General features: G+C 41.0%; 1 protein-coding gene across 1 annotated transcript in view; it reads left to right on the forward strand.

Annotated features, from left to right (window-relative positions):
• Positions 1-13,903: 13,903 nt before the first annotated feature.
• Positions 13,904-21,071, forward strand: part of LOC126092347 (U4/U6.U5 tri-snRNP-associated protein 2) — a 60,334-nt gene continuing 53,166 nt past the window's right edge. The window contains exon 1 of the mRNA XM_049907890.1: positions 13,904-14,103. Coding sequence (XP_049763847.1) covers positions 13,914-14,103 — 190 coding nt within the window. The 5' untranslated portion in view covers positions 13,904-13,913. The remainder of the gene's footprint in view (positions 14,104-21,071) is intronic.

Raw genomic sequence — 21,071 nt, forward strand, 5'->3', positions numbered from 1 at the left:
ATGTTGTCAATGGGTTTGTGATTTCCTGTCAGAAAGTACACAATCTGTAGTAATTGACAGGATGTGGTCAAACGAAGAAAAAGTGATATCGCGATTCCCAAGGGAAGTGTTGCAGGCGCTCCGCTGTTTCTAATCTATTGAAACTATTTGGAGACAATGTCAACAGTCCTAAGCAATTGTTTGCAAACGATGCTGTCATTTACTGCCAAATAAAGTCACCAGTACATCTAAATAATACAAAATGGTTTAGACAAGATGTCTCTAATGGTGGGACAATAAAAAGTGAGAGTTCCTCCACAAGACTACTAAAAAGAATCAGGTAAATTTCGGTTACACGATAACTAATACAAATTCAGAGTTTGTCAATTCAGCTGAATACCTAGGGACTACAATTACGAACAACTTATGTTGTAACCATCATATACACAATGTTGTGGGGGAAGATAATCAAAGAGTGCATTTTATTGGCAGAAGACTTAGAAGAAGCAACAAATCTGCTAATGAGACGGACTATATTACGCTTGTCCATCCACTGCTAGAGATTTGTTGCATGGCATGGAATCCTTATAGATGGAATAGATGGAAAATTTCGAGCAGAGATGGAAATTGTGAAAACAAATGAGTTATTCGTCATTTTAAAATTCACTAAATTGCAATCACCAATTTTCTCTTTTAAATGCAAAAATATTTTTTGAGAAATGACCATCATAGTAAAATAGGACAAATCAGAGATCGTATAGAAAGGTTTAGGTGTTCATTGTTCCCACATGCTATTTGAGAGTGAAAGGGTCAATAAATAGCCTAAAAGTAGTTCAGTGAACCTTCTGGCAAGTACTTAATTATGGATGGTGATGTGATGCAGATGTAAATGTTGTTCTAGATGTGCATACTTCTAGTATGCAAACTGTCTAATTTATCTTGCACCCAATATTTAGTCTGAAAAATCACTATCAATCCAATTTGAATTCATCTTTACATTTCATGGTCACTCAATCTTGTATATTTTGTGCTTTGCGAAACTATTTGTACTGTGTCTTGTTGATGAGAAATAGAGAAAGCCTGTTTGATCAGAACCAATTTAGAAGCTCTTCATAAATAGATATGCAAGTGCTGTTTCAATTGTTAATGGTTCAGCAATTGTAATGGACATGTCACTGAAGAAATAGAATAATGTGTGCTTTCTGATTTGTTCAGATAGGAAGATAGTTTATACAAATAAGTAAAAGAAAGGTTGCCAACATGGAGCCTTGTGAAGCTGCACGGATACTGGTGCCTCAGTCAGATGATACTGATATTCTATCTGCATTATTTTGACTTACCTTCTGATTCTTGTAATTTTAATATGACCCTCTCTACATCGCTGCAGAACAGAGACAGGTATCTGAAACCACAAAATTATTTAGGTTTCACAATACCTGAACAAAGAAGAGGCATATACTTTGTACTAATAAGAACATAAGCTGATGATGCAATTTTCATTAAATAACGTGAAAATGTCGGCTTTACTGAAGAAGGAAAACGCAAATGTTTTTAACATTGGTGCTAAAAAAAAAAACAAAATGGATAAGTTTTAAGGACCTTGCCATATGACTATTTTTGATGTATTTGTAGTTTTTGGATAATAGTTTTTCTGTCATTTAACTTCTCAGTAACTTAGTATACAAACTTTATCAAGAATATGTGTTCTGACGTTTGCCTTGGCCATTATCACACCTTATCTCCGCTAATTTCTTGATTCTGATACTTTATTCCGACCTTTTTATAACATGGATGATATCCCATTATCTCGATTTCACCTGTTGGGGATCGGCTAATCAAAATGACATTGAGTTGACATTCAGTCTAGCGCAAATACACGTCATTTGATAGTGATGTTGCTTACTCTTTCATTCCACTGAGTCTAGTGTGAATCAGCCTTTACTCTGTCAAAAGCATTACTTTTCCTGTCAAAAGTCGTTTTAACCCTGTAGTTATCCATTTTTATATGGATGTTTAATGTGTTTCTGTTCAGTTGATGAGCAAAGATGTTTTCAAATAATGCTGTGAATTCATCAAAGGATAGGCCAATTTTTATACCAACATTTGGCTCACTACAAATTTCATTCCATGTCATCTCTTTTATGCTTTTCTTAAACATCTTTGTCTTAGAGTCATTAATTATTCTGATTTCCACTGAAAGGAATTTATACTGTAAGGCACTACCTTATTTATCCATACTAACTGTTTCCCATTATCAGAAAGAGCATTTGTGACTGGATATAGATTTATTTTCTTGGTCTAAGCGTCACCAAAGAAAATATTGTCAAACAGAGTTCTACTATCTTCATCCACCCTAGTTAGAAAGTCAGTTATTGAGATCAAATTGTAGGATCGAAATAAATTTTTCAGACCATTTTTCCTATCAGAATCGTTTAGGAAATCTTTATTGAAGTCACTGCAATCTCTTTACTGGTTGTTGTTATCTGATAGAAAGCATGGCAAGGAATCCATATGCTTCATAAACAAATTGATCCTCAGGATAAAGGACATGATTACAACGAATAATCTCACAATCTGACACTCTGTAGAACAACCTCTACTAATGCTATGAGAATACAAAAACAAACATCTGAACATAGTAAAGTCATCAGACCAACTACCTGTCTAGGAGTCTGTTGCACTGGAGCCAAGTCCACTGCCAGCATTCTTACTTAGTTCACAAAGCAATGTTCCCACAGTCTCCCCCCCCCCCTCCTCCTCCTCCTTCCATTGTTGAGTATTGTGAGGGAGGTTGCATGGAGAGCCAAGGTGGTTATATGATGCAGAAGTAGGTTGTGCTCCTGGGTGCATGTCATCTGCAGCATTGAAGACATCGGGTGGTGAGGTACATGGGATACAGACGAAAATCGTGGAGGTTTCCTAGCATATGGTGCAGCCAGTCATAGCGTGAGTGTGTGGGGGCGTCAGGAGTAGGGGGCGCAGTTGGTGCATTGTTAGGTTGGGCAGTGCCAATAATGCAGTGGTGCCCGACGAAATGAAGTGTGGTGCATTCCCATGAGGACATCGTCGCTGGTGTAGGGGGAAGTAAGGATGGCTGCGTCAACATAACATGGCAGTGTGGCCGATCTTAAGAAGTGTCCCACTACAGAGCCATCTGCAGTTTGATGGTCTGCCTGTTGCCCTTCGAGGAGGGGTCGATGTTTATAAGTTTGATGGTGAGATCCTCAGAAAGGAAGTCATTGACATCTAGACGGAATTCTAAGGAAGTCTAGCACTGATAGTGTGAAGGTCACTAGGCATCAGATGGCATATGTCATCATCTGGTGAAGTATCATTTAATGTCCTTGCAGGTTTGGGTTGGGTTGTTTTGGGGGAGGAAACCAAACAGTAAGGTCACTGGTCTCATTGGATTAGGTAAGGATGGGAAGGAAGTCGGCCATGCCCTTTTCAAAGGAACAATCCTAGCATTTGCCTGAAGCAATTTAGGGAAATCACAGAAAACCTAAATCAGTATGGCTGGATGCGGTATTGAACAATCGTCCTCTGAATGCGAGTCCAGTGTGCCCTTGCAGGTTTCAGCCTGTTAATGAACATGGTTGTTGTCTCATCAAAGCGCTTGGTGGGTACCTGTGAGGGAGTGTTGTAATGCAGGTTGTACTGTGCCATCTTCCAACATGATGGAGTCACAGTCTGCGAGAGCTATATGGATGAACACTTTTGATACAGAGTGTGGAAGAGGTGGTAGCGTTTGGAGGTGTGCAAAGTATTTTTAACACTGGTGACTAGGTTCAGCAGACCAGTGGGCGAGACTGTCGGCTCTTGAAATATGAGAGCTCAGCCAGCGACGCTCCGAGGGCATGGGAGGATCCAAGGGAGCACTTCTGACCAAAGTCCCAAATGGAACGTGAGGATCACTTTTAATATGCTTTGCAATCATTTGACCAATCCATTACTTTGGATGTGGTATGATGCAGTTCCCGAGGCACCAGTCAAATTACATAGTTCAAGAAGAGTGCTGACACAAACTGTATGTTCTGACCAGTTGTGATTGATGGGGCAGCTGAATCTTGATTTACAAGTTTCAACTATTGCTTTGGTGGTGGCTTTGGCTGTAATTTCTTTAAGTGGTGTTGCCTCAACCCATCGTGTGACAAGATCGATAGTCGATAGGATATAGTGATAGCCATCGATCGATATGAATGAGCTGGAAGTGTCCTTTTGGTATAATGAACTGGCTTAGTGGTTGTTACGCATGGCACAAAAATTTACTTTTTTCATATAGTATACATGAGCGAGGTCAAAGGGTGTGATTTTTTTATGTTAGGCCAAATGAAGTTTACTGTCACTAGACGAGTGATAGAGTGAATGTTGGGGTGTGTCAGAGTGTAAAGCTGTTCAAAGATTGTTCGATAGAAGTGTTGAGGTATGAGTGGATGTATCCTATTTTGAGAAGTACCACATGGTATGAGGTGGGTCATGCCTGGGATTCTTAGCTTTCGTGTCTGGATCATGAGTGAGGGCTCTTGACTGTTGGCGTTTTTTTTTTGCACCTCAGTGAACTGATTATAATCGATGGTAGATGAGAAGGTGTTGTTGCGTGAGAAATTGTCCGCTACAACATTCTCTGTGTTTCTGAAGTTGTAGACCTCCTTGGTAGACTGGGTTACATAGTCCAAATATTGATACTGTTGAGAGCAGGGTGCTTTGATTGGGTTGAGAGTAGAATCTGTGAGGGGGGCAATCATTGAAAATAATCAGATTACGTCATACTGCCTCATAGAGCAGCAAGAGTGAGCTGTTATATATAGACGACGTACTGTGGAATGGAGTGAATTAGTGAGACAAGAAATGGAGTGAATGTGGGATGCCCCTTGCCTCTCGTTGTAACACAGCTCCCATAGCAGAACCGCTCGTTTCTCGTGTTATGACGAGCTGTGTATCAAGGATTGGGTGTGCCTGGGTGATGCTCTGGTGAGGTAGTCTTTGTTGTGTTGAACTCACGCCCGCATATGGTTCATCTACATAATTTTGTGCTTGCCAGTAGTATGTTTCGCCGGCCAGGGCTTGTGTTAGAGGTGCCTGCAAAGATACTGCTTTTGGATGATGTCTTCTGTAAAAATTTATCGCGTTTAGGAATGTGCATAATTCTTGGAAGTCTTGTGGTGGAGGCAACAGTTGAACAATTTCGACATATTTTGGTGTGGGCCTTATTCCTGATCAATTTACAATATGTCAGGCTGTCGAAAACGTCTTTGAGGTGTTTCATGTGAAATACCTCATCAGATGAGAAAATTATGATGTCATCCAGGTAAGTATAAGAAAATGATGACTTGAAGAGTAACCCACTGATAAAGCGTTTTTGTGCTTGTGCTGTGTATTTAAGTCCATACAACATAAACACAAATTTGAATAGAGCAAACAGAATCATTATGGCTGTTTTGGGAATGTCATCTGGGCACACAGATATTTGTAATTACTCCACTTTACAATCGACGATACTAAAAATGGAGGCGTTTGCCAGATTATGGGTGAAGTTCTGTATGTTTTTAATTAGATAGTTGTCCACGATAATAAGATTCTATAGTCACCACACAATCTGACAGATCCATCTACCTTGGTGAACAATTTACTGGGTGAAGCCCAGGAAATGTCAGAGGGGCAGATTATGTCTTGTTGTAAGAGTTTGTCTACTGACATATTGGCAATCTGTAGTAGGTCTAGCTGTAGTTGACGTGACTTGTGACGCACCAGGGTTCCAGGTGTGGAGATGTTTTTATGGACTGTTCCATTCTTAATGGCGCACTCTCTGAAAAGTATCTGCAGAGAGTCACTCAAAAACTAAGAGAAGGATGTGCGGGCAGATGATGCCATTCTATCCATTGAAGTACTTGCTGGGAGCAATGTGATGGCTATCTATGTGCGTTGCAATAGAGGACTCAAAAACTAAGAGAAAGATGTGCGGGCAGATGATGCCATTCTATCCATTGAAGTACTTGCTGGGAGCAATGTGATGGCTATCTATGTGCGTTGCAATAGAGGAGACACGTTGGCGTGTTGTAAGTCTGTTGGCAAGGAGAAGGTGATGAGTGGAAGAGGCTGGCATAGTCGATTGATGTACTGCCATGTCTCCAGGAGTTCATGTTCGATGTCTTGAACCTTGCCTCTGATGGTGTTGTTTTTGTGGCGTAAATGAATGTTCACTTCACACATGTTAGAATAAAATTGTTCGTGTTGCAACTGATTGATTGTGCAGAGGCACTCCTGAGGCCGGGGCCACACGAGCGGATTGTTTCCGCAGCGGTCGACGGCCTGCGGCTAGAGGCAGAGTCTTGTAGCCATGCGGCTAGCTGCGGAATGTTCGTGCGGGGAGCCAAATATCTAGTCATCTATTTTGTCTCGAAAAAAATTGTTTCATGTAAACGAAGGAAAGCTAATCCTTCCATGTAGTTAGTTTCTCATTACAACTTATACTTTTCGTGTAAAAAATTAAAAACCACTGTTTTGGAATTCGTCTGTGTTCTGCGCTACGCAATCTCTCTCATTCGATTGTGAGGAAACTATTCGACGAAAAAAATTTATTTTTACGCGTGTTATAGCCTGATATCACAGCTTGATAATGAACTGGTTTTCTTTTCGCTGCTGCCCATGGTTATCGTGATACTTCATAATTAAGTAAAATACAGCGCATATTTTGAAAACTTTGCAGTAAAAAATGTCGTCGCTGGCTACTTTGCGTTTGGTGCATTTGAGATCGTATAATGCTGCATACGAATTGTAGCTAAGATATCGAAATTGTTTTTAACACTGGAAGGAGAGCCATATCTCTTTCCAGTCTCGAGTAATCGAGTGATATATATTGGCGCTTGGTCGCAGCTGCCTACGGCGCGCCACGCTCCAGGCTATTCTCGCTCACAATGCAGAGTTGTGCCGTGTTTATTTTCCGCATGTCGTCTATGAAGGCATTTAGAGTCACACTTTATGTTAACGTTGCATCTTTAAGAGGTTCATCACTTTAAAAGTAGAAAAAGACATTTGCAGATTCAGGTGCAGAGTTAGCTATTTGCTGTATGTGTCATTTTTTGTCGTCTACACTGTTTCATTCACGAAACATTAAATAACTATTATCAACACAATTTTTAAGAAAGTAAGTGAAGTCGACCTGGTAACTGTTTACCTTGCGATTAAATGACAATACAGACGAGAAAAAAATACACTTTTCATTCTAGTACAGCGCGAAATGTTCTTAGAATGAACATAGTTCGCTTCATAGCCGCGAGGAGGCCAAGCAGACGGAATTGTTCTCTCCTTTTTTTAAAGCTGGTAGTCGCGATGGATACTCGACACTGTGCAGTAATGGCATACGTAGGGTTAAAAATACTGAAAAATACACCGAAAGTACTGGGTGCATCCAGTAGTGAGTAGTCGGTTGTTGCAAGGAGCGTTTTACGTTATATTTAACGAGCTACGAGAGGATGAAATGAAATTTTTCAACTATTTCCGAATGTCTTTTTCAAACTTCGATGAATTACATCACACGCTTAGAAACGCTTTACAGAAGCAAGACACGAACATGAGACTCGCTATACCTTCAATGGAAATGCTGGCTATAACTTTAAGGTAAGTGAATTCGAATGTGTAAGTATCCTGTCTCAGCCAAAAATTATCTCAGCTAAAATTAAAGAAACCCAGTAATGTCTATCATTAGTTTTAACAACACTTTCATTTCAATTTTTTTAAAAAAGATAATGATTAGGTCAATAAACGAACAAGTTTAATTCTCTTTTCCTTATTGATATTGAATGAAATGTTACATGTAAATCTGTCTTTTGGGGATAAGAAACATCAATTAACTGTAAATGAAATTAACAGAATGGACATGCAAAAAGGGAAAGTAACTCCTTTTAATTCACTTTTCTGCAAAAACCCTCTACTCAAGAGTCAGAATCAATAAACTCTGGTGAAATAGAAGGCGATTGTTCTCTAGACGTCACAATTCTTTCAGCTCGATACTGTTGAGAGTGCATCTGCACTAATTGAGGAGCTGCACGCTGGTTGTACATATTTCCTTGTGTATGTAATGTTTGGAAATGTCCTGGGATTACTGCATGCGTTGGTGCATGTTGCATAGGTTGCTGACGCGCTACATAACAGCCATGAAATGGTTGCGATTTCGCGTTTCGGATGCGCTGAAGTAGGCGTAAAACTTCCATATGGAATTCTAGTTTTTGATCTAAATCAAACTTACGCAGCGTGGGCAACAAGGAATCAAAAAACGATTTGTCTTCGTCCTCAGCGGACGGAGAACGAATTGGAGGACTATCCAGAAATTTGCATAATTTAGCTTCAAGATCTGTTTTCACGCTTCTCACTTTCGTTTTCTTTTTTGGAACGGATGAGCCTACTGAAATCTGCTCAGGTGTTGAGGCGTCAACTGATGTTACTGTATTGCCGGTGTTGTCTTCTGCCAGGGAAAATTCCAAAGGATGTTCCAAGTGCTGAATTTCGTCTTCCTGTGGACTTGAAACTGAATCTCTTGTTTCTAAAACAGGTGCCAAGAACCCCAGCTGGTCAGCGTACACGTATTTTAATATTCTTACTGCTTCTGAACCAGATTTCTTTACTTTCCTTACATATTTCCGATAATAGTCCCTAATGTTACGCCACTTTTGTTGTGCCTTCTGGCCTACAAAGGAGAAAAAAAGAAACGGAAATTTGATGTAACTTTAAAATCTTTAACATCATTAAATAATGACTAAATATTGAACGTAATTTTTATACATTTATATCTTTGGTTTTAGGTATTTGGCTACTGGTTGTAACTTAGTTGATCTGCACTATACATACAGAATAGGCAAGTCAACAGCCAGTGACATAGTGAAGAAAGTGTGCTGTGGGATTTGGGGCTGCCTGCGTGACAAGTGTCTGCCTCAGCCGACAGAGGAGGAGTGGAAGAATATTGCCAATGGATTCCAAATCCGTGCAAATTTCCCAAATTGCATAGGGGCAATAGATGGTAAACACATTCGGTTGGTCAAACCTAAGACGTGTGGTTCACTGTTTTATAATTATAAGGACTTCTTTTCCATTGTTCTTTTAGCAGTGGCAGACTCAGATTATAGATTCGTTTTTGTTGACATTGGCTCGTTTGGAAAAGATTCAGACAGCACAATTTTTAAAAAATCTACCCTGTGGAAACGTCTGAACGGAAATACATTGTGTTTACCAGAGCCATCTGGCTTACCAAATGCCACTGGGGTAGTTACACCGTATGTGTTTGTTGGTGACGAAGCATTGGACTCTCAGAACACGTACTGCGACCATATGGTGGTAAAATGTTGACACGCAAGAAGAGAATTTTCAACTACCGTTTGTCACGGGCTCGTAGGTACGTTGAATGTTCCTTCGGCATATTGTCGAACAAATGGCGCGTGTTCCAGCGAGCCATGAATGTGAAATTGGATTTTGCTGTTGACATAACAAAAGCATGTTGTGTTCTGCATAATTATGTGCACGAGCGAGATGGGCACCAAATTGAAGACACATTTATTGTGAACGGATTTGAGACTGCAACAAACTTGGATGAAAGAAGAAGAAGTGTGCCAGCAATAAGAAACAGAGATCTAATGGCAAATTATTTTGTAAGTGAGGCTGGTAAAGTGCCTTGGCAGGACAGCAAAATCTCAGGTGTTACATAGAGCAGAAAATGAACTTTTTTATGCATTTTTCTTAATATTTATAGTTTTATTAATTTTATTGTTCTAGCTTGTTATTATCGGTAATTACACCTGTAAATTCACCTGAGACTTAATAAAACTAACTAATCAGCTATTGTTGACTCTTTCATACACTATCCAGAAACTCGTTTGAGAGCAGTGCTTACTGAATCTGGTTTGTTTAATGTTCTGTTTTTAGTGATTTATCACTCTATCCAATATTGTAATTGTCCAAGGCGATCATGTGGCTTTATTCATGCGATGCAAAAGAGTCGATACCATTATTGCCAATTCTTATATATTACTGCCCAAATATGCTGTTCTTTTCTATTGTTATATTTGTGCATTGTTGTTACATTATCAATGTGCAACATGTCAACAATAATAGAAATGCATGGTTTTCTCAACACTTATCATTGTTCAGCAATCCCTAAACAAAAATACTTAACGAGTTCCAGAAAACTAATTCGCTAACTATGTTGCAATTCAGAGTGATCTTTTAACCAATTGTATTATTCTAATAGTGGACGAAAAACTTACCAATGGGTTTTTTCTCTGTGCTTGAATGATCTGCGAAATCATCGAATAATGCACAGCAGATTTCATGCCATGCTGCATCCTTCTTATTTCTGTCCTTGTATTCCTCGGTCCTTACATCCAAAATACAAGGCCTTTTTCCCACTTCCATTATCAGAATCTCCATATCTATTTTCTCAATGTCTAGTGGGCACATCGTGGAAGCCACTTTGTAGTCACACGGAACGGACCACGCAACTGCCTGCTGCAAATGGCCACTCTACTCCGCTCCCAGCACTGACTGCTGTCAGCTGGCCCTTCTCCGCACACCTGTCGCACCGCCCGTGTGAAATGCCCAATTGATTCTCATGACTCATAGCGCTGCGTGTGCCGCAGCGGGTTTTCCGCCTCGCTATGGGCGATGCGGCTGGCAAACAGCAAAATTCCGCGGCCGCAGACGTTCCGCCCCGTGTGGACTGCTGCATCTACCCCATGCGCCATAGTGGTGCGGTCATTTACCGCGCGTCTGTCGTTTTGCAGCTATTCCGCTCGTGTGGCCCCGGCCTGAAGGAGCTAATGCCCATCGGATTTGTCTGTGGCTGATGGGGGTCAGGGTGCTGGGGTGTTGTGTCATTATGCTGAGCTGTCGAAAGGGTGTGACCACAGACCCCAGTGGTGGGGCCTCTACTGGTTGTATATATCAGGTCTGGGACCAAGTTGAAGTGTCAGAGAAAGTGTCACCAATAACAGGTTCTTTCAGATCTGCAACAATAAATATCTAGGTTAATTGTTCAGTGAGACTGACATCGACTGTATGTATCTGTGAGCTATAGACTCGATTTATCAAAATTTTCGCCACACAGAGATGGACGGATATGAGGACGGGTGTTGGACTTAGTGAAGAGGATGGTGAAGCAGTGACACAGTGACCTTGCAGCCTTTGTTGATAAGGTATAGTCATCTGGTGGTGTATTGACACCCATAAAGTCTGTTATCATGAAGTACACACAATCGATGCAATCTGTCATTGTCTCTGTGAGTGTCTAGGCGGCTTAAAATCCAGCACAGTCTGGTGCACTTCCAGTGAACTGTGGATTTCATTTGGGAAATCACATGGTGGTAAGCAGTTGTGAGTGGTGGCAGCATTTGTTGCATAATATCCGCTGAAGTGGTTCTGGTCAGGAGCAGTTCATTCAGCCGTGTGTTGTGATTGTGTGGATGCAAGTTGGTTGTCAGTCTTCTGCACAAATGTGGTTCAGTGAGTTTAGTGGCATGTCGCAGCTATGTGAGTGCAATGCGGTTGGCTGTGTTCTATATATGCATGGCATGAATGCAGTGTAGGTGACAGATTTGGGGGGGGGGGTGTTTACTGGTGTCATGTGAAGGTCATCACTCTGATCAGAAGGGGTTATGTCAGAGTGGGATGAAATGAGCTAGCCTTACCTTTCTGTGGGTTAACGGCCTTGCCACAGTGGATACACTGGTTCCCGTGGGATCACAGAAGTTAAGCGCTGTTGGGCATGGTCGGCACTTGGATGGGTGACCATCCAGGCCGCCATGCGCTGTTGCCATTTTTTGGGTTTCGCTCAGCCTTGTGATGCCAATTGAGGAGCTACTCAACCGAATAGTAGCGGCTTCGGTCAAGAATACCATCATAACGACCGGGAGAGTGGTGTGCTGACTCCAAGCCCCTCCTATCCGCATCCTCCGCTGAGGATGACACGGCGGTCGGATGGTCCCGGTAGGCCACTCGTGGCCTGAAGACGGAGTACATTTTTTTACTTTTCTGTGAATACTTAAGGTTATTGTAAGGCTCTGTATTCCATAACAGGGTGTCTGAATCATGACTCCATCCTAAAAAAGGTACCCCTCTGACACCAGTAACGACAGGGATCTTGCTTTGCGTGATGGTGGCTCCTCGTACATTTTCTGCAAGAAGCTCAGCCAGTTTTTCTTTCCTTTTTTTATTCCATTATGTTTAGTATATCCACAAATCTGAAATTGTAGCAACAGGCACAGGACTCATGTGAGATTTCATTTCAGTTACCAGCAGCCTGCTAAACTCAGTGATAACGTGGTTCACAGAAGTGTTAAGCCAGGGGTGGTCGTGATACCGCAAAACCTCCACTAGACTCACATTTCAGTGTGCAGTTGCTACTCTTACTCCATACAGGTCACCCCGTATGCTGTAATTTCTGCCCTCTGTAAGGCTGTTTCTTGCTCTGCCTACTATAATCACATAATCCTGTTTGTCGAAATCCTTACACATTTACCTTTATCCTCTGTCATGTAGCTAAATGTAAGACTCGTACTCGACCTGGTATCCTGTTGCTAATTTGTCCTACACCCCTCACATTGCTACTACCTAGCAGCAAGATCTCTTTTGTTACCGATTTATACTTAGTTTCTTTGCTAGCAGTCTGCTGCTCCATATTGTGACCTGCTGGTGCATGAGGCTCTTCCCCACCTACATCACACAAGTCAACTTTATTAAACACTGGTAGCTCAAATGTTTTACTTTTGCCTTTATCCACTTCTCACTGTCTTTTCCCCCTTCATTGTATCTGTTTCAAACTTCACAAACTGTAAACTAATTCAGCCTCAAGAACAACAGTAGTCTCTTCCTGTTCAGCAATTCTCTTGGCTCTTTTTGCAGAACCTACACTTCTGTGGTAGAGCTTCAGCTATTACCTCAATCAGTTTCTCACTACAGTCGCCCCAATTGAACTCCGACCCAGAAGCTTCGCATACCATTCGGACTACCCTATGGCAACGTCCGCACTTATTGCGCATTGTAACACAAATATTTAATACTGAAAAAGAAGTTGGGCTGTATTGTCTCTATGCAACTTCTTTGTACTTCTAGTAATGTCCATGTGAATTTCATAGCTAATCTTAAATTCACTCTTATTATTAACCATGAGTACCATTGGAGAGTAAATGTATTGGCGTGTGGGAGAGTAAGAACCTACAATGACTTATGAGGCTTTTGCAATATACTTGTTTATCAGATTTACAGAATTTTCTTACTGCAAGCTTTTGTAGGATAAATGCCTATTTTACCTACGCTGTGTTGCTCCACAAGGCAAATCAATGTACCGAGAAAAATTTCGAAATACAAAGCAGGCTCACTACAGTGACTTTTTGGTGTGTTATGATAGCAAATCAGAGAACTGAGTATGAGAATCCTATATTCATTCAGTTGCCATATAAGAACTTTATGTACAATACCAACAGTTATTGTCATCAACGATGACTCAATGACTGGTTTACTCTTGTAGAATGATCACTTTCTCAATTAGAATGTGATCGGAGCGGGGGCCACACCCAACACACTTGCGCTGAATCATCTTCTCAAAATCTGCTTATTTTCAATAAAAACAGAATTCAGAACAATGCGTGGAACTATTTATGGCAATGAAGCACACCAAAGTTAAGCCATCGACAAGAGTCCTGGATATTTTATTAAAGTTTGTGGTCGCCATGTGTTCAGCAGTATAGATGTATCTATTCGAAACGGAATTTTATATGTCGAAAACAGTATTGGTCAGTAATATGCTGCTAAAATTACCTTGTAATGGCTGAGCAGTCAAAAGAAGTCAATAATAAAATAATAGCAAAAGAATCGAAATTACAATTATCAAGAACAAAACCGTCTTTATGGACTTCTTTGATTAACAGACGCTACCACAGAAGGTAATATTTATGTTTTCGAATGTAAACATGGCAGGAGAGTCGGTAGGGAGTGAAGAGAACGATGCTTCTCTTCAAAATGCAAATGTCAGGAAAAACAGAAGAGACTCAGGTAACACTGCTAATGACAAGCCTGGTGCTCCAAAGTCCATTAAAAGGAAGCGTGATTCATTAGAAGTGATCGACGACGATGTGGATATCAGTAAGTCTTTGTTTACATTACAGTAACTGTTCAGTTGCCAGTAGTGATTGCCTGTAAAGTCAAACATGCTTAGCTTTCTAGCCACTATTGCGTCTCGAACTCATCACTGTGTATATAGTTACCGATTATTTGCGGTATCATTTCTGGCATCTGTTAATTTTGAACAGGGAGACTGTATGTAACCATAATATTTGTTAGCGACTTCTTCCTCTCTCAGTTAAAAATGTGATCTCAGCTGAGTCACTTTGCTGTGTAAATATTTTTCAGTACAATCAAGATTTAGGCTAATTTAAACAGAGTAATAAGCCTAGAGTTCATTAAACTAACTTTTTCCTTTACTGACTTTGAACTCCAAATAATTATTCAGCTATCAGTGCTTCTAATTAGTAATTTACGTTCTTGTATTACATGATTCTGCATTTGGCTAGGAGCACTATTTTCTCCCGTTGTTTACTTAGTGAGGAGATACAAGTAGCACCTGTTGTGAGGATGAAGGGAGACAACAGGTGGGTCTCTCTCATCCTGGGAGTTGAGTGACTCGTTCTTACTTTGTAATCTTCCCCAACGCATCCCTAGCTTCTACCTTAGAAAAAATTTGTTACTAGTTCCAAAAGCTATACCAATTTCTTGTACATCCATAAATGTTTATCAGTAATACTAATAATTTCGTCTCCTGAAGGTAACTGATGGGGAACCTGGAGTATTTTGATATGTACCAATAGAATAGGAGGGATTTTTGTTGAGTATAATTTTGTAGGAGATCATATTTTCAGATGTTCACAGTAGGATGTTAAATGTAGAACTGCTATTTTACTCATTTATTTTTATTCATTAAGGACTCTCTTGGTGGTATAGGACCTGTTATGCTAATGCAATGCAAATTAATAGTTCATAATATAGATACGTGCAGAATACATAAGTTGTTGTTGTTGTTGTGGTCTTCAGTCCTGAGACTGGTTTGATGCAGCTCTCCATGCTACTCTATCCTGTGCAAGCCTCTTCATCTCCCAGTACCTACTGCAACCTACATCTTTCTGAATCTGCTTAGTGTATTCATCTCTTGGTCTCCCCCTACGATTTTTACCCTCCACACTGCCCTCCAATACTAAATTGGTGATCCCTTGATGCCTCAGAACATGTCCTACCAACCGATCCCTTCTTCTCGTCAAGTTGTGCCACAAACTTCTCTTCTCCCCAATCCTATTCAATACTTCCTCATTAGTTATGTGATCTACCCATCTAATCTTCAGCATTCTTCTGTAGCACCACATTTCGAAAGCTTCTATTCTCTCCTTGTCCAAACTATTTACCGTCCATGTTTCACTTCCATACATGGCTACACTCCATACAAATACTTTCAGAAATGACTTCCTGACACTTAAATCTATACTCGATGTTAACAAATTTCTCTTCTTCAGAAACGCTTTCCTTGCCATTGCCAGTCTACATTTTATATCCTCTCTACTTCGACCATCATCAGTTATATTGCTCCCCAAATAGCAAAACTCCTTTACTACTTTGAGTGTCTCATTTCCTAATCTAATACCCTCAACATCACCCGACTTAATTCGACTACATTCCATTATCCTCGTTTTGCTTTTGTTGATGTTCATCTTATATCCTCCCTTCAAGACACTATCCATTCCGTTCAACTGCTCTTCCAAGTCCTTTGCTGTCTCTGACAGAATTACAATGTCATCGGCGAACCTCAACGTTTTTATTTCTTCTCCATGGATTTTAATACCTACTCCGAATTTTTCTTTTGTTTCCTTTACTGCTTGCTCAATATACAGATTGAATAACATCGGGGAGAGGCTACAACCCTGTCTTACTCCCTTCCCAACCACTGCTTCTCTTTCATGCCCCTCGATTCTTATAACTGCCATCTGGTTTCTATACAAATTGTAAATAGCCTTTCGCTCCCTGTATTTTACCCCTGCCACCTTTAGAATTTGAAAGAGAGTATTCCAGTCAACATTGTCAAAAGCTTTCTCCAAGTCTACAAATGCTAGGAACGTAGGTTTGCCTTTCCTCAATCTCTCTTCCAAGATAAGTCGTAAGGTCAGTATTGCCTTACGTGTTCCAGTATTTCTACGGAATCCAAACTGATCTTCCCCGAGGTCGGCCTCTACCAGTTTTTCCATTCGTCTGTAAAGAATTCGTGTTAGTATTTTGCAGCTGTGGCTTATTAAACTGATTGTTCAGTAATTTTCACATCTGTCCACACCTGCTTTCTTTGGGATCGGAATTATTATATTCTTCTTGAAGTCTGAGGGTATTTCGCCTGTTTCATACATCTTGCTCACCAGATGGTAGAGTTTTGTCAGGACTGGCTCTCCCAAGGCCGTCAGTAGTTCCAATGGAATGTTGTCCACTCCGGGGGCCTTGTTTCGACTCAGGTCTTTCAGTGCTCTGTCAAACTCTTCACGCAGTATCGTATCTCCCATTTCATCTTCGTCTACATCCTCTTCCATTTCCATAATATTGTCCTCAAGTGCATCGCCCTTGTATAGACCCTCTATATACTCCTTCCACCTTTCTGCTTTCCCTTCTTTGCTTAGAACTGGGTTTCCATCTGAGCTCTTGATGTACATACATACATACATACATACATACATAAGTATGTATTACAAACAAGGTCGGTGGTTGGCCATGACCTTGATTAAGGAAGCATCCCAGAACCTGCCTAGTGATTTAGGAAAACATAAGTGAGGTAGGCCATTCAGAGCAGCTCTTCCTCCTGAATATGAAGCCAAAGTCTGAACAGCTGCACTGCCTCATTCAGTTGTACATATTGTACAATGTTCTTTGATTAGCACACAATTTGCTCCAGTATAAAACACAGTTTTGCTATTCATCACTGCACACACTGTGGGCACACTCTGGTGATGTGGGCCATGAAGATGCTGCTATGCCCTTGTGCTACACGCGGCCTGTTTGGGAAGCTGACTCCAGGCCCAGAAACATTTAACTATTCTCCATGTGTGTCTTCCGGTTCTTCCCTATATCCGACTGAAAAGAACTGAGTCTGCATCCCCTCGATGATATATATGTGAGATGTTAAACCTAGGAGAATAACAAAACATTACTACCATGTACTTCTCTCTCTCTCTCTCTCTCTCTCTCTCTCTCTGTTATGCCCGTATATTGTGCTGACTGGATACAATGCCATCTCTTCAGATTGGCAGGTGGGCTGGGGGAGATGAGGGTTGGATCAGTTAGGGTTGGTAGAGGGAGAGAGTGGTGGGAGGCACATAGAGGAGTTGGGGTTGGTGGCTAACAGCTCAGAGGGAAGCAGCCGGTTTGCCTCTAATCCTTCTGGGCTGGTTGAGATTTGTTGATGATATCTTCATGATCTTGACACACGGCCAAGACATTCTATCCTCATTCTTGCACAACCTCAAACCTTCTCTCCCAACTGATTTACCTGGTTCTCCTCATTCCAATGTGCCTCCTTACTGAACATTTATTACCACTTCTCTAATGGTCCGTCCGCACGTCTGTCCACATTAAATCGACTAACCATCAACAGTACCTGCATTTCAACAGCTACCATTCCTTCCACACCTCAGAATCCCTCCCATACAGCCTGGCCACCTATGGAGGTCATACCTACAGTGACGGAACTCCCCTGCTAAATAAGTTGAAAGTTACGTGAAGGCCTTCATGGACAAACACTACTGCCCAAACTTAGTCTGCAAACAGATTTCATGTGCCATACCCATGTACACCTCCAATCTTCCTACCATCCCCAAGAATAAGCTACAAAGGGGTGTTCTCATCATCACCCAGTATTATCCTGGACTGGAATACCTGAACCATGTCCTTTGCCAGGGCTTTGATTATCTATCATCATATCTTGAAATGGGGGACATCCTACCCAGGATCCTTTCCATCCCTCCTAAAGTGGTGTTCCATCACCTACCTTACTTACAACATCCTAGTCTGTCCCTGTGGCACTCCCACTCCCATGCACTTGCTACCACATCAGAGGCCAGAACACCTGTGAAAGCAGCCATGACATATACCAACTCTGCTGCAAACCTTTCACAGTTTTTTAACAACCAGCTTTCTACCAGGATGAAGGTCCATCGCCAAACTGTTGCTAAGAACAAAATTGACCACCTGGTGGCACTACACATAGCTGAGCACAACACACACAATTTCAGTGGCTGCTTCGCAACCTGCACCATCTGGACTCTTACCTCCAACACCAGTTCCCATGAACTACGCAGATATGAATTATTTTCGTAGCACAGCCTTCTCTCCCATAATCGTCCTGGCCTCAATCTCTCCTCTCACATCCTCCTCCCAACAGTTTCCCATTCCTCTGCCCTTCACACACTCCCAATTCAAGTCCCTACATCACTGTCCACATTTACCAATCCTCACTGGCCCTGACACCCTTGCATCACATGCATAGCCTGGGCACATGCCACCCCTCCCTCCCGCATTCCTAGATGGCAAATGGACTATCTCCTAACAAGTTGCTAACCACTCTCCCCAAACCCTCTGCCTGCCTCCCACCTCCCTCTGTCTCCCTCACATCCCCCAGCTACTCAAGTCCACCGCCCGAACTGCAATAATGGCTTTATGTGTCCAGTTTGGGGCCTGTATACTGTTTATGCATCCCTTCAGAATAGACACTGGAACCCCATCTGTGCCTGCTGACTTCTCATTTTTTAATTTTTATCTTCAAGCTCGGCCCCAGTGACCAGAGATGATAGTATTGTGTGTGAGAGAGTTGTGTTTGTGTGAGTGTGTTTTTTACTTTAGAAGAGGACCTTTTGGGCAAATTCTCAAGTGTATTGCAGCCTTTTTGTTGTGGTTGCCTGTGACTCAATGTCTCCTGTATGTGGCGTATGGCAACCTATCCTTCTCATGTGATTGTTGTTATTCCATCCTGGATTTTCCATTATTTGACTTTAACTTCAAGCTGTGTTGTGACGAACATCATTATTGTGTGCGCTGTGTAAGCTATTGTGGGTACTACATGTGTTTTAGAAAGATTTTACGGTAAGCAGCAGTTTCTCTTTTTCTACTTCATTGCTATTCCAATCTAGAGTTTCCATATATCAAGATGTGAAATCCACTATAGTAATGTCTTCTCACTCTTCTGAGTTCAACATCTCACTCATCAAGGGGCAATGCTGACTCAGTTTTCCAAGTGTGCTTGAGGGAAGGATAAGAAGCCATTCGTGATGCATAGTGAATGTTGGTGGGCATGGAAGCATCTTTCCGATAAGGCTGGAGTTAGTCCAAGTGGTATAGCAGTACTTTGACAGTCCAGGAGCCAGCAGCAGGTGTCTTTAGTGTGTCCAGCAATGAAGAGCAAGACTGTTTTATATTATGAGTTACCTTCAACAAATAGTGTGTAATCAAGGAGCACTGTACAGTAGGGAGCAATTGAATGAGGGAGTACAGCTTTTAAGAAACTGACTTTTTTTTTTTTTTTTTTTTTTTTTAAATGTTGTGTATTCTGTGAGTTGTACTTTTTGGTGAGCTGATTTGCATTGTATTGGGAATTACCTTGACAAATCCTACATCATTGTGAGATGACCCTTGGATAAGAAAAATAAGTAAATAAATAAAAAAATTAATTTTGTTAGCTGGCCAAAGAGATTAAGCCACTACTGACTTTTCCACACACACAACATTAATATGATTCATCCTCCACAGATTTTCATTAGTATATACACTCAGAAATTTAAAACTGCTAGTTTCTGTTGCCATGATATTACACATATATTTTATGTTGGTTTGGTGATAACTGTATTTTTACATGCCACCTTGATGCTGTGATCATTTAAATAGGTCGTTAATTTCATTAAATCATTAGTAGGAAAAGTCTTTCTGTCTTTGGTGTCTCTGCAGTTGAATAATATTGAACAGTGGGAAATCCGAGGTGGAATAACAACAATATGGAATGGATATATTGCAACTCACCATATAGAGGAGACCCTGAGTGACTGACAGGCACACTGAAAATAGCCTGCTAGATACTTCCAGTTATCAGACTGGCCTTTGTCAGATGTAGACAAAACACACACACACACACACACACACACACTCACCTATGTAACTCACAAACATATTGCTGCTGTAGTCTCTAGGTGCTAAGGCTTTACTGTCATTGTGTACATCTGAGAAAAGACTGCCCGTGAGCACCAATCTATCCAGTTCATATTATTGTTATAGAAGAAGATGAGGATGTCATCTGCATAGTTTGTTAAGTGGAAGTTAATGGATTGTGCAGTATTGTGAACACATATGAGGAAGAGAAAAGAAATTTGTTTTAATGGGTCATGTGTCCGTTGCCCTAGTGTCTGAGATTAAAAGATTATATGACTTTAAGATGTCAGTGAGTCTCATGTTTACTCCACTATGTATTTGAATTTGCATCTGTATTAAGCACAACATATAGTAAGGTGATTAGGACCAGCTTATGCAACTACACTATTGATCTATCCATGAAGCACATTACATCAGTATTTGGTGAGCAATACAGGTACTGTAATCATGTTCTTCATCATTACTTGGAACACAACCACGCATCATTTCAATTGTTTACACATTGGGAGTTCACAGCTTTCTAAGTCACTCTGAGCAATGATCTTTTGAGAGGTACCTAACTCTAAATGTCCATTATATGCAGTTCTCTCTGCAGCGTTCTTTTTCTTGCTGAAACTGGTTGAGATGGATTTGCCTTCATTAACAATCCATGACAGATTTGAAACTGACTGCCGCTGACAAGGTTTGACATTATCTCACTGTCTGTGCTGATAAACTGACAACTTTGGGCAACTTCATACATGACATGCAGTTGCATGACTGCCCTATACCAATTCTACACCATCAACAGGGATCCAAAATAACCATTGTGCTCTTCTAAGGGAGTTACTAACACTTAGTCTTGGGAAATTAACATGTATGGTCACACAGACTGTATTTAATTTATAAAGTTAGAA

Source organism: Schistocerca cancellata, chromosome 1 (assembly GCF_023864275.1).
Source record: "Schistocerca cancellata isolate TAMUIC-IGC-003103 chromosome 1, iqSchCanc2.1, whole genome shotgun sequence".
Classification (NCBI taxonomy): Eukaryota; Metazoa; Arthropoda; class Insecta; order Orthoptera; family Acrididae; genus Schistocerca; species Schistocerca cancellata.